Source organism: Ictidomys tridecemlineatus, chromosome 2, assembly GCF_052094955.1.
Source record: "Ictidomys tridecemlineatus isolate mIctTri1 chromosome 2, mIctTri1.hap1, whole genome shotgun sequence".
Lineage (NCBI taxonomy): Eukaryota > Metazoa > Chordata > Mammalia > Rodentia > Sciuridae > Ictidomys > Ictidomys tridecemlineatus.
Genome location: NC_135478.1, coordinates 151374824 through 151388217, shown reverse-complemented (window position 1 = coordinate 151388217; position 13394 = coordinate 151374824). Strand labels below are relative to the sequence as shown.

The window sequence follows — 13394 nt, the reverse complement described above, 5'->3', positions numbered from 1 at the left end:
GGAAATGGGAGAGGGTAAAAATTACGTTGTTTTGAAGTGGGGAGGGGTGTCTGGGATTGAATCCATAGCCTTCATATGCTAGACAAGAGCTCTGCCACTGAACTACACCCCAGAATCAGGAAATTTATGTCTTAATTTGCCTTAAGTAGTATGGGACAAAGAAGAGACACAAGAAGAGAGAGAAAACTCAAGGTCAGCTGTCACTAACCAACCATTAACTCCCTAGGAAACCTACTCCCAAGTTAGCCTGTCCTTCTGGGTCACTGCAGTGCTGCCCACGGTCCCGGCTCCGCCCACGGCCCCGGCTCCGCCCACGGCCCCGGCTCCGCCCACGGCCCCGGCTCCGCCCACGGCCCCGGCTCCGCCCACGGCCCCGGCTCCGCCCACGGCCCCGGCTCCGCCCACGGCCCCGGCTCCGCCCGTGTATCAGACGCAGAAATTCCAGGCCGTGCGGGATTGACTGGGCCAATCGAAAGATGCAGAAGCTGCTCGGGCTCTGTGGAAGCCCCGCCCCGCGGCGTGACGCGCTGCGACGGCGATGGAGTTCGGTGTTTGTGCGGCGAGGCGTCTCGGGCGGCTCCTGAGGCTCCGGGATGTCTCGCGGCGTGCACCACTACCAGCTGCGGTTGTGGGACCCCGGCTGCAGCTGCTGGCTGTGCGGCGGCTTTCCACGAGACCAGCGCTCTGCCGGGCTAACCTGACCCCGGGCCTTGTGCGTGGCCTGCACGATGGGCCTCAGCAGGAGGAGCGGACACCCGGCGAGGGATTCCCAGAGCTGGACGTTTCAGGTATCGGGTGGAGGGAACCTCTCTCTGGGTAGCTGGGAGCCAAGTCCTGACGGAGGAGGTCGTGGGTTCCCTGTTTTATGTATTTCTGTTAATGAATCACGTAACTACAGAACCAGAACAAGAAGGTTCTTCAAAGGTTGCTGCCGCCAGCCTTCCTGTTTCACATGGAAGAAACAGGCCAGAAGATGAGCTGTAGTCTTAAAAGCGTCGACCGTGGCATGGCCACACCGGACCCTTGGCATCAAAACGTCGCCGTACTCCCCTCCCTTCATTCTCCACCTTAGGTCCTGGGAAATGAGATGTGAGATTCTTAGGAAGAGCCAGGGGCGGGGGCCAAGGTATGCGAGAGAAGCGCCAATAAGGTGAATCCCAGTTAAATACTGTTAATTATTGCAAATGTTTTTAGAAACTTGGGAAATGGTAAACAGGTTATATCCAAGAAGTAATAGCCTTGCACGGTGGCGCCAACCTATAATCCTAGCGACTCAGGGAGGCTGAAGCAAGAAGATCTCAAATTCAAAGCCAGCCTCAGCAACTTAGGAAGATCCTGTCTCAAACAATTTTTAAAATTTTTAAAAAGGGCTAGGGATGTGGCTTGGTAGTTAAGCACCCTGGATTCAATCCCGGGTACCAAAAAAAAAAAAAAAGTTTATTAAAGAAATTGTAGACTATTAGAGGGCGAAATCTTGATGAATTTAGCTTCTAGGTCCTTTGGAGTCAGCTTTAGCACTTAGGTGAGCTGTAAAATTATAGGTTCTAGTAATACTACAAGCTGAAGAAGTGAGTGTTGAAATCTCTACATGAAAAAAAAGATTTTCATAGGTAAAAATTGCTAATAACCCAAATTGCTTTATGAGGAAAAACCTGATGAATCAGTTTTTGAGAATCACTTTAGCTCTTATTGATTGATCATAGCCCACACTAGTTTTATTAGGGCCTGTTTCTTCATCTCACTTGAAGGTTGTGACTATTTGAGATCCCTTCTGGCTCATAATTCTAGTTTTATAAATCTTTATGGCAGGGATTTGATTTAATATGCCCCAGGATATTATCTCCTTCCCAAATTGTGCTACTGATTTTTTAATAGCATTTCTTTCTTTTTTTAATATTCTATATCTGTTCTTTTTTTTTTTTACTTTATTATTTTTTATGTGGTGAGAATGGAACTCAGTGCTTCATCTGTACTAAGTGCTCTACTACTGAGCCACAACCCCAGCCCCTTTAATAGCATTTCTGTGTTTGAGATGTATTGCTCATTTTAGTTATAGTGACTAGAAAGTCATTTGTCACTGACTTACGGTTCTACTTTGCATGTGGTATTAGCAAAGGAAATACAGTGGCTGTGTGTAATCTGAGCAAATCATGAAAGCCGAGCAATGCTATATGAAACTACTACCCAGGTTCAGCTTCCAGAAGGCCTAGGCCCTAACATCTTTTAGAACATTTTGAATCTTAACATCCTCTTAGAGGAGCAGTTTTAGTCTCCTCTGGGAGGCATCTGCATCTCTAGGTGCATACAGGTCTCTCTCCTACTTGTACATGTCACAAACAAATACTTGTGCCTTTCAGATCATACTGGTCCCAAGTTTGACATCGATATGCTGGTTTCACTTCTGAGGCAAGAAAATGCAAGAGACATTTGTGTGATCAAGGTTCCTCCAGAAATGAGATATACAGATTACTTTGTGATTGGTAGTGGAACTTCCACCCGACACTTACACGCCATGGCCTACTATATTGTGAAAATGGTAGGATGCTTTATTTTCTTTTTTGGATCTTTAACTAAGTGGAATAGTGTCAGTGTCAAAGCTGAGCAAACATTTACAGAATGAATCATTAAGAATAAATTATTAAGAAGCCCAACTTCAGAATTTGTAAAAAGTGTATTTTATGTTCTTTGGTAGTGAAAGGTTTAGGAACAGTGTCCAGCCTTGTTGAGTCAGGCTATTTCCAATTTTTGACTCTTGTGACCACTGAGAAAAAAGTTTTTAAAAAAAAAAAAAAACCCGAAGGCAGGCTAGAAGACAGTATAAGCCAGAAGCATTTCTAAAACAGCACTATTATACAGTAGCCACTAGCCACATGTGGTATTTATAATTGTAAATTAAACTTACAAATTCAGTTCCTAACTTGTACTAACCACACTTCATGTGCTCAGTGGCTACATGTGGCTGATTGCGACCTTATTGGAAGTTCATAAAACATTTCCATATTTGCAAAAAGTTGTCTTTGTTGGCCTAGATTTTTAAATCAAATATTTGAGCACTGTGCTCAGCCTGGGGAAAGTAGTGAGATGGATGTATTCCTTGCCCAGTGAATTCACAGGTACTAAATACTAAGCTTACTAATTAGGCTTAGTATGAATCAGAATGGGGGGTGGGGCTGTACTTGGAAGTTTCTAGCTGATTCTGGTACAATTCTAGAGTGGAAAGGACTTCTCTTCCCTGTTGAAAACTGGCCAAAGAGAAGGCAGTTAAGACCAAAAGTATAGCTGAAATTGAATTGTGAAACAAGGGGTCTGAAAATGCCCTGATGTAACATGTTAGAGCAAATTCCAAAAACATAGTTAGATCTGGGAAGAAAACCAGGAGAGCAAGAAGAATAATTATCAGACAGTGTCTCTATCATATGCAGTATTAGGATGGAGTAAGATAAAGACTTAGCAGTCACCATTAGATTCAGGACTATAAAAAAAAAGACTGCAAGGTTTTTCAAAGAGGTTTCTGGAAGAGTAGAAATAAAGGACTAGAAGTTATTTTTTTGAAAATACTAGATGAGAAAGGAGAGAAATGCTATGTCAAGAACATTTTGTTGTTTGTGTTAGAATATATATATAATGAAGCACCTACCATTTTAATCATTTTGGGTATATATTTGTTGAGTAAGTACAGTAACATTGATGTACAATCATTACTTATCTTTCATCTTCAGAACTTTCTTCATCTTGCAAAACTAAAACTGTAACTATTCAACAATAACTCTTCATTCCCTCTTCCCCAACTACCATTCTACTTTGTTGCTCATGAATTTGACTACTCTTAGTATCTTACATGAATAGAATCATATAGCATTTGTCCTTTTGAGACTAGCTTATTTCACTTAACATTGTGTCTTCAGGGTTCATCTATGCTATAGCATATGCCAGAGTTTCTTTTTTAAGGCTGAATAATATTCTACTGTATGTATATATTGCATTGTTATTCATTTACCACTGATAGGTTGCTTCCAACTTTAGGCTACTGTGAGTAGTACTACAATAACACGGTATCAAAATACTTGTTCATATCCCTGCTTCTAGTTCTTTTAGATATAGTGGAATTGCTGGTTCACATGGCAATTCTGTTTTTCAATTTGGCAGGGAGGGGTACTAGGGATTGAACTCAGGGGATCTTGACCACTGAGCCACATCCCCAGCCCTATTTTGTATTTTATTTAGAGATAGGGTCTCAGTTGCTTAGCACCTCACGGTTGGGGAGGCTGGCTATGAATTTGCTATCTTCCTGTGTCAGTTTTCCTGAGCCGCTGGGATTACAGGTGTGTGCCACTGTACCCGGCTTATTTTTAATTTTGTCTTCCAACTAGTCATGTTAAAGTTTCTAACTTCTCCAGATAGTAGCCAAAACAGTTTTTGTTATTTTTTAATAATAGTCCTTATTATGGGTGTAAAAATAATACTTCATTGTGGTTTTATTTGCATTCCTGCTTAGTGACGTTGAACATATTTTCATTTTATTGAGCGTTTGGAGAAATGTCTATTTAAATAGATAATTGTCTTTTTTTGTGTGTGTATGGTATTGGGGATTGAACCCAGGGCCTTGTGCATGTGAAGCAAGCACTCTGTCAACTGAGCTATGTCCCCAGCCCAACACTTGTCTATTTTTAAGTCAGATTTGATTTTTTGTTGTTGTGTTGTAGGAGTTGTTTTCTAGTTATTAATCCTTTAACAAATTCGTAATTTGCAAATATCTGCTTCCATTCTGTGGGTAGCCTTTTTGCTTTGTTTGCCAAATCATATTATACAACTTTTCAAAAATTTTCTTCTACAAGTTTTATAATTTTAGGTCTTATGCTTAGGTATTTAATACATCTGGGAAGGTACCGGGAATTGAAAGCAGGGACGCTCTACCACTGAGCAAAATTCCAGCTCTTTTTAAAAATTAAAAAAAAAAAAAATTGAGACAATGTCTTGCCAACTTGGTGAAGCTGACCTCAAATTTGCAGTCCTCCTGCCTCAGCTTCCCAAATTGCTGGGGTTACAGGTGTGTGCCACCACACTCAGCTAAGCATGCACACTTCCTTTTTGCAGCAGTAGGGATTGAACCCAGGGACATTGAACTATATTCCCAGTCCTTTTTATTTTGAGACAGGATCTTGCTAAGTTGCCCATATTGGCCTTGAACTTATGATGCTCCTGCCTCAGCCTTCTGATGTGCCACTGTGCCCAGCATTAATCCATTTTAAGTTAGTTTTTATTGATGGTATAAGGTTTTCCGTGTGTATATACATCTTCCCCAGCACCATTTGTTGAAAAAACTAGCCTTTTCCCATTTAAGATCTCAGCACCCTTGCAGAAAATCATTCAACCACTTATGTGGGGGCTTTTTTTTTTTCTTTTCTTTCCTTTCTTCCTGGATTTTATTCTGTTCCTTTGGTCTATAGGTCTGAATTTATGCCAGTACTACAAGTTTTGATTACTTTAACATTGTACTAAGGTTTTAGCTTTGTTTTGTTTTTGCAGGGGTGGGGACATGAGGTGGGTCCTGGATATTGAAATCAGGGCCTGTTGGGCATGTCCTGAGCCACACACCCAGTCTCTATACTGTTCTAAAACCAGGAAATTTGAGACCACCAACTTTGTTCTTTTATAGGATTGTTTTAGTTAGGGTTAGGTTAATTTTTCTACTTTTTCAAAAAACAACATTGGATTTTGATAGGGATTGAACTGAATCTGTAGATTACTTTGGATAGTATTGACTTCTCTACAATATTAAATCTTCCTTTTCATGCACACAGAATATTTCCCATTTATTGATGTCATCTCTTTCATCAATGTTTTTTGTCTTTTGATACTAGGGATCGAACCCAGGGGTGAACCACATACCTAGCCCTTTTTATTTTGAGACAGGGTCTTTCTAAATTACTCGGGGCTTTGCTAAGTTGTTAAGGCTGGCTTTGAACTCATGATCCTCCTGCCTCAGCCTCCCAGGTCACTGGGATTACAGGCGTGTGCCACCGTGCCTAGTTCATCAGTGTTTTGAAGTTTTACTGTAAAAGTCTTTTTTGCCTCCTTTGCTAAGTTTATTCTTGGTATTCTTTTTGACACTATTGTAAATGAAATTTTTCTTAATTTCATTAATTTTCATTATTTGAATATAGAAATGCAACTGATTTTGGTGTCGGCCTTGTATCTTATAGTTTTGAATTATTAGTCTTAACCATGTTTTTGGTGGCATCTTTAGAATTCTACATTATGAGATCACATTGTCTGCAAACAGATAATTTTACTTCTTCCTTTCCAATTTGGATGCCTTTTCTTTTTCTTGTATAACTACTTTGGCAAGAACTTCCAGTACTCTTCTGAATAGAAGTGGGCATTCTTGTCTTGTTCTTAGAGGAAAGGCTTTCAGTCTTTGACCATCTAGTATGTTAGCTGTGTGCTGTTTATATGTGGTATATGCTGCTTATTACATATCTTCCTTTTATTACCAGTTTGTTGACTGATTATATCTGAAAGGGTATTGAATTTTGTTAAATGATTCAGTTCAGATGATCATGTGGATTTTTTTTCTTTATTCTGTTAGTGTGATATATTACATTGATTGGTTTTCATATGTTGAACCATCTTTGTATATTTCAGAGTGAATCTCACTAGATCATGGTATATAATCCTTTTAACATACTGCTAAATTTGGTTTGCTGATATTTTGTTGAGGACTTTTGTATTGATGATTTTCCTATCGGGGTGAGATTTGCCTCAGAACAAGTTAGGAAGTGTTCACTCTTTAGTTTTTTTGAGAGCTTGAGAATGATTTAATTCACCAGTTAACCTGTCTGGTTCAGGGCCGGGTTTTTTTTTTTTTTTTTTAATGGTTGGGAGATTCTGATTACTAGTTACAAGTTACAGGTCTATCCAAACTTTGTTTCTTCATAAGGTAGTTTGTGTATTTCTAGGGAATTTGCCTGTTACACCTAGGTTGTCCAATTTGTTGTATACAGTTGTCTATAGTATTCTAATTACAATCCTTTTCTCTTAAATTGGTAGTAATGTCTTCTTTCACTTTTGATTTTGAATTTCCTCCCCCTTTAAAGATTTGTCATTTTGGTTGATACTTTTGAAAAGTCAAATTTGGGCTCACTAATTTTTCTATTTTTTTTTCCTGTCCTATTTTTTTCCTTCCTTCTGCCAGCTTTGTTTTTCATTTACTGCCTTATGGTATAAATTTAGGTTGTTGATTTGTAATCTTTTTTTAGTGTAAGTATTTATATCTATGAAATTTCCCTTTTGCTGCATCCCAGAAATTTTGGTATGTTAACTTTCATTCCTCTCATTATTTTCTATTTTCACATGTGATTTCTTCTTTGATCTATTGGTTAAGAACATGCTGTTTGATTTCCACATTTGTGGATCTTCTAGTTTTTTTCCTGTTGATTTCTTTTACTCCATTGTGACCAGAAAACACTTTGTATTTCATTCTTTTTAAATTTAAGACTTCTTTTGTGGTCAAATACCTGGAGAATTTCCTATGTGCATTTGAGGAAAATGTGTATTTTGCAATTGTTGGGTTCGGTTGGTCTATAGTGTTGTTCAAGTCCTGTTTCCTTACTGATCATCTGATTACTCTGTCCATTATGGGACAAGAGGTATTGAAGTCTGTTTTTGTGCTGCTGTCATTTCAGTTGTCAGTATGGTTAGGAGCTCTGATGTTATAATTGTTACATCTTCTGGGTAAGTTAAACTCTTTGACCTTATGTAATGTTGTTTGTCTTTGGTAATAGGTTTTGATTTACACTAATATCAGACAAAATAGCTGTACTGAGAATAGACACATGGATGATGAAATTCCCTAAACATGTCCTGAAGCCAGATGAAATTAAATCAATAGCACTGAGATCTTGCCTTAAAATAGGAAAGTGACATCTGTCTTCCCTGAGAGTGAAGAAAAGGCATATTGGGTATAAGGGATGATACAGATGAGGACCAAATGTTGAGTGGGCACCTTGGTGAATGAATAGGGTGGTCCTCTCAGGACTTACACAGGAGGATTTGGCAAAGAGATATAGAGAAGATAGGAGGGAGATATTTTCCCTAAACTATTAATATTGGGGCAAAGTACCAAAACTAGTAAGCTAGTTTTCAAATTCAGGCCAGACAAATGCTACTGGATCCTCAGTAAGAGCAAAGACCTCTTCCCTCCTTTTAATATATGGACTGACTTTTTTTCAGTACAAACACCTGAAACGTAAAAGTGAGCCTTATGTTAAGATCGAAGGGAAGGATACTGATGACTGGCTTTGTGTGGATTTTGGTAAGTTATTTGGGCATAATTTACAGATAAGTATTGATATTGTTTAATATTGTTGATTTTAGCTACAAAAGGATTGAGATAAAATTGCTGAGTGCATTTCCAAGTAAGATTTTTGAAATTTATTTCAAGTAATAAAAGTTCTGTTATAACTCACATGGTCTTTTTCACATGTGAAGTCTTATATCTAACAAAAGTACGCTAGATGAGACACTCTTGGAGGGAGACATACTGTATGGTGTATATGTAACTAGTCACTCAGGTCTGGAAGGATAACTATAGACACAGAAGTAGAGGAGATCCTTTAATGGTAGCAGAGGAAGGCTTGGCCATAAATAACTCAAATGAGAGCACAAGACTGGAATTTTAAAAAGATACCAGGTTGTAGTAGTGAGTATAGCTTCAAAACAGCTTCCAAGTTAGAGAAAATGTCAAGAACTGAGGGGTCTGAAATTTTATCCTACTTGCAAGCTAGTAAGTTGTCCTTCCATTGTCATAGGTACTGGTAGAAAACATAAGACTCTTTTGGAGTTAGGACAGTTGGCAGCAGTAGCAGTAACCAGCATCATCAATTTTGTACTTGGTCTTTGAGCCCCGATCTCATAGGACAACAGAGGGGCCAGATGACACACGTACAGAGTTTTAAGAGGAGATTATTAAGATTATTAAGATGATGTTTATAACAAGGAGGAAGTGGGCTTGCTTGGCTAGAACCTCATGGGTGTTCATGATGACTGATGTGTAGGAATTGTCAATATAATCAAAGCAAAAACAAGCTGTCTATCCCTGAGGTCACAGCAGAATTTCCTGGAGTTTTAGCATTGGTCCTGTGTTGATTTTGATTTTTGTTAATTTTGCTTAAATGCAAGTTTTATTCTATGTAATGAATGGCCAAAATATTTATTTTTAATAACACAAAAGTATATCACCATTCGTGGACCCTATAGCTTTTGAGGTAATAGAAGGCAGTAGTAAATACCACAGGATATTCTTTTAGTATAGCACTTCTACAGCCTTCACAGAAAGTATTATGTTTATCACCATTAATATTTTAGATTGGATAATTTTGTTGAGTCTGGGCGATTATCTTGTATATCAGAGGCTATTTAGCAGTATCCTCCCCAATTGTGGCAATCAGTGTCCCTAGACATTGCCCATAATGCCCCCGAGAACCACTGCTGTCCTCTGTTCTGGAGGGAAATACTGTCTTTCCAATAAGACAATGCACTATATAAACAGCCTTGGAAAGACAGTCTAGAGCCAAAGGCAGTGAGTACTTTCAGAAATATTTAAGGAGAATTGTTTCCTATAAGAAACCTGACAGATCATTTCCATCAGAAGTTTACATATTGACATCATGTACCTCCTTATATGATGGATGCAGTAAGAAACACACAGCATCATTTCTGTGGTATGTTTTGCTGGATTGAGGTCTGCAATTTGCTTTTCTAAAAAGCTCCTGGGTGATGCTAATCTGGGAAACCACACTTTGATAACCACTGCTCTAGTTCCTAGATCCTAAACTTATAGTTGAGAGACAAGAGTAAATGAATTGTTTTCTTCATTAATTCTTATCTGTCTCTGATAGGCAGCATGGTGATTCATTTGATGCTTCCAGAAACCAGAGAAACCTATGAATTAGAGAAATTATGGACCCTACGTTCTTATGATGACCAGTTAGCTCAGATAGCACCTGAGACATTACCTGAAGACTTCATTATTGGAATAGAAGATGATACTTCATCCCTAACTCCAGTGGAGTTCAAATGTGAATAAACTTAGATTGCTTTGAGTCAGATGAATTGGATTGTCACTTCTTGGAAAACAGTTCCTAAATTGCACCTCCTTGCTAGAACAAATCTTATCTACCCTCATGGTTGTTCATGATGTGAATTGTTGATACAATCAAACCAAAAACAAGTTGTCTATCCTGATCAGCTACCAAACCAAAATTTCCTGAGTTTTAGCATTGGTCCCTGTGTTGAGACTCTGCTCAGATTTTTATTAATTTTCTTATGGAGTGGCCAAAGTGTTTTTGTTAACACAAAAGTACATCACCATTCACTGACCTTGAGGTGATAATAGTAGTAGTAAATACCACAGAATATTCTTTTAGTATAGGACTTCTACAGCTTTCACAGAATGTATTAAGAACAACTCTTTGAACCTGTAGTCATTAATTTGTATGTAGTAGTCTAATCAGTGTTCACATTAATGTGCCATGGATGAGAGTAAAATCTACAAGTATTGATGCCTATTTTGAAACTAACATTCTGTTACTAAAAATCCAAGTTTGTAGACTAAATACAAAACATTCACATTCACCTGGAAACATTACACAACAGGCTATATCTAATGATGAAAAACTTTATTCTGCATCAAGGTATCTGGAAAATGAAGCTGCATTTGGGGCACATTATAGATGAGGAATGATCCATACATGGGGAATACAAAACTCAATTATAGAATTATTTCTTAGCTAGTACCAGATACTCCAAATTACAAATGCTTAAGTGAAAGTAAAACATGATTTGCCACACTAAAAGGCTAGAAGTGAAATATGGCAGAATTTAAACCAGCAAATATAAATGCAGCACCTATCTGAATTAAAAAAAGAAAAATACTAGAAAAATCAAATATTGAGGAAGAACTCTGGCCTTAAACACATCTCACCTGAAATCCAACCAAAAGCCAGTCTGATTTTTAGCAGTTTAAATTCATTGTATTAAAAAAAAAAAAAATGAATGCTAGGTGAATTCAGTGACAAAAAGGGCACTTTTTTGCTAAAAACTACAAAATTAACTGGTTTTCTGAAATATTTAGAAAAACATTTTAAATCATTTTCAGGTCTAATATGATATTGCTAATCTTCAGAAAAATTTACCTAAGCATGTAGAAATTCATCTTGAATTATGAACGAGGCAAAATGATTCTTAAAGGGTTATGTAATGCCTTTCAGATTATAACAATATGATGACTGTGATCATCTCATGAACAAAAGCAACACAAAAATTTAGAGAGCAGCGTGGCCTAGAGACCACCCATACCCACACAATTGTACATTACTGGGCTTTGCCACTGAGTTAAGGAATGGGCAAACAATTTCATTATCAAAGGCCAGATGTTTTCACAGTCATTCAAATTATATTCCCAAAACTATTTTCTTGCATTCTCTACCTTTTGACTTATTTTCAAATAACTGGTTGCAGATTACACAGAAAATCTGCTATATTCTATTTAATATTTTAGTTGTTTTTTTTTTTAATCCATTGCTTAAAAATCTTCAAAACAGCTTAGTGAGGATCATGACAGCGCCAGGCATAAGGAGATGTAGCCCATTTGTTGCTTTTAGACACTGTCACACCATCTGTCTCATTGGTCTTCGCAAAGCAGTTCTTTAGGAGTCTGCTTAAAGTGTAGACCAATTGGTCTGAAGTGTATTGGCAAACTAAACATCCTATAAGACAAGCTGGAGCTTGTTTTTTTTTTTTTTTTTTTTAAAAACCTTTTCAAAGTTTTGCATTTTTTTGTTGACGCACTTTCTTTAGGTAGTGATAGTCAAAAGCACAAAGCATTTATGCATTCAGTCATGTAGCTAAACAAAAACCTCAAGTCTCCTGAAGCCATTTAAACTAGCCGTTCCAAAACCTCCTGTCACCACATTGCTCTGTTAGTACCATCAAAAACCTTCCCAACTATAAACAAAGGAATAAATGGTATTGCTGCTCTCCAAATATAGGCACTGCTCCATATCTTTGAATATTTACTGGATTTTCCAACTAATAACTGTCAAAAGCCTCAAAAAAAAAAAAACTCCTAAAATTAATTTTTTAGCTTTACTGTCACCAGCCAGAAGTAAAATTCCATTCTCAATTATTTTCCTGTTCACTAATAGCTGTTGAATTTTAATTTTTTTAAAAAATGGTTGGACTTTTCTTTATAAAGTATATAAAATTTTCAAAAAAGGAACAATTTTGTTTTTTACTGTATTACTGAATACCTGAGGTAGTTGAGTAAAAATGCACATTTAATACCCCTGCCAACACCATTCAGCACTTCCCTTAGGTTATTCATGTTAGTGTTAGATAAAAATAAAAAGGTTTTCTATGCTAATGGCTTAACATTTAAGTTCCTGTGATAACCCTATTCTGATCCAATTTTAACAACTGGATTTAGGAGCAATCTATTTTAATTAATTTGATGAATTTAGCAAATGTACCTTTCAAGCGAATTTCTGGCATTATGGGGGAATATATAAGAAAAATTAGAAAATTTGTTATGCTGTGGAACTCCAACAAAGGGAAGTGCAGAGCTCTTCTCTTTCCCTCCCTCCCCCATTTACTTTTTTTTTATTTTTTTATTTTTTTTAAAGCTGGGTGTCATACATTTCAGAGAGCATAAAGTATACATTCTCACAGAGACAGGAGTTCAAAAGTTGCCTGGTCCTCAGAAACAACTGGCTAGGTAAAAACTTGTGCATGTGATTCTGGATGGGGTCAGCGCCCGTCTGTTGGTTAAGCAATCTGTCTTTGGTTTGGCATCTGCCTCTGTGGTGGGCTGTTTCCTGAGCCTTTACTTCCGCCTTGACTGAGGTGGTCCACACTGCAGAGCTTTTTGCTGTTGGTGCTGCTTTACCTGAGTCAGAATTTCCTGAATTTTTCTCTGGGCAACCTGCAAAAAAGACAGCTTAAAAAATCTACCTGATAGAAAGTTACTTTACTATTTCAGCAACTTCAAATAAAATGCATTTTTTTTTTTTTTGGTTCTTTTTAATTTGACCTCTCTGTACAAACATGGAGCATACCTTTTTCTAATTAGGATTAGAACACATTTCTCATTAGAAATATATCCTAATCACTTTGCTAGTCATCTCTGAAATCATCTGCCAAAAGGAAGACTAAAAGTGTTAAGCATCAACTAAGTGCACCTACAGTCCTAGCAACAAGAGAGGCTGAGGCAGAAGGATCATTTGAGCCCAAGAGTTTGAGGACAACCTGGGCAACACAGCAAGACCCCCCCTCTCCCCCCCCCCCAAATAACACAAATGTGTTAAACATCAATCATTTCTGTGTGGTATACTCAT

General features: G+C 37.8%; 2 protein-coding genes across 3 annotated transcripts in view; one reads left to right on the top strand and one right to left on the bottom strand.

The window, feature by feature from the left end:
- The first annotated feature begins 495 nt into the window (after positions 1-495).
- Malsu1 (mitochondrial assembly of ribosomal large subunit 1) lies at positions 496-10113 on the top strand. Of its 2 annotated transcripts, none has more exons than XM_005319106.5 (4): positions 496-788; positions 2358-2536; positions 8233-8314; positions 9900-10113. In XM_005319106.5, the coding sequence occupies exons 1-4, from the start codon at positions 539-541 to the stop codon at positions 10085-10087; spliced, it is 699 nt and encodes a 232-aa protein (XP_005319163.1). In that variant the 5' UTR covers positions 496-538; the 3' UTR covers positions 10088-10113. The 2 variants fall into 2 exon arrangements, with proteins under 2 accessions (XP_005319163.1, XP_005319165.1); XM_005319108.5 differs by having other exon boundaries at positions 498-788; positions 9904-10113.
- Positions 10114-10664: 551 nt separating this feature from the next.
- The window catches only part of Igf2bp3 (insulin like growth factor 2 mRNA binding protein 3), a 139194-nt gene continuing 136464 nt past the window's right edge, over positions 10665-13394 (bottom strand). The window contains exon 15 of the mRNA XM_005319105.4: positions 10665-12982. Within this exon, the coding sequence (XP_005319162.1) occupies positions 12884-12982 (99 nt within the window). The 3' untranslated portion in view covers positions 10665-12883. The remainder of the gene's footprint in view (positions 12983-13394) is intronic.

Bases quoted from the DNA above. Each gene is read 5' to 3' on its own strand.
- Malsu1 (XM_005319106.5), top strand. From the start codon at position 539: ATGGAGTTCGGTGTTTGTGCGGCGAGGCGTCTCGGGCGGCTCCTGAGG. The intron at 2,537-8,232 runs GTAGGATGCTTT...ACTTTTTTTCAG, and splicing joins CCTACTATATTGTGAAAATG to TACAAACACCTGAAACGTAA. The intron at 8,315-9,899 runs GTAAGTTATTTG...TGTCTCTGATAG, and splicing joins CTGGCTTTGTGTGGATTTTG to GCAGCATGGTGATTCATTTG.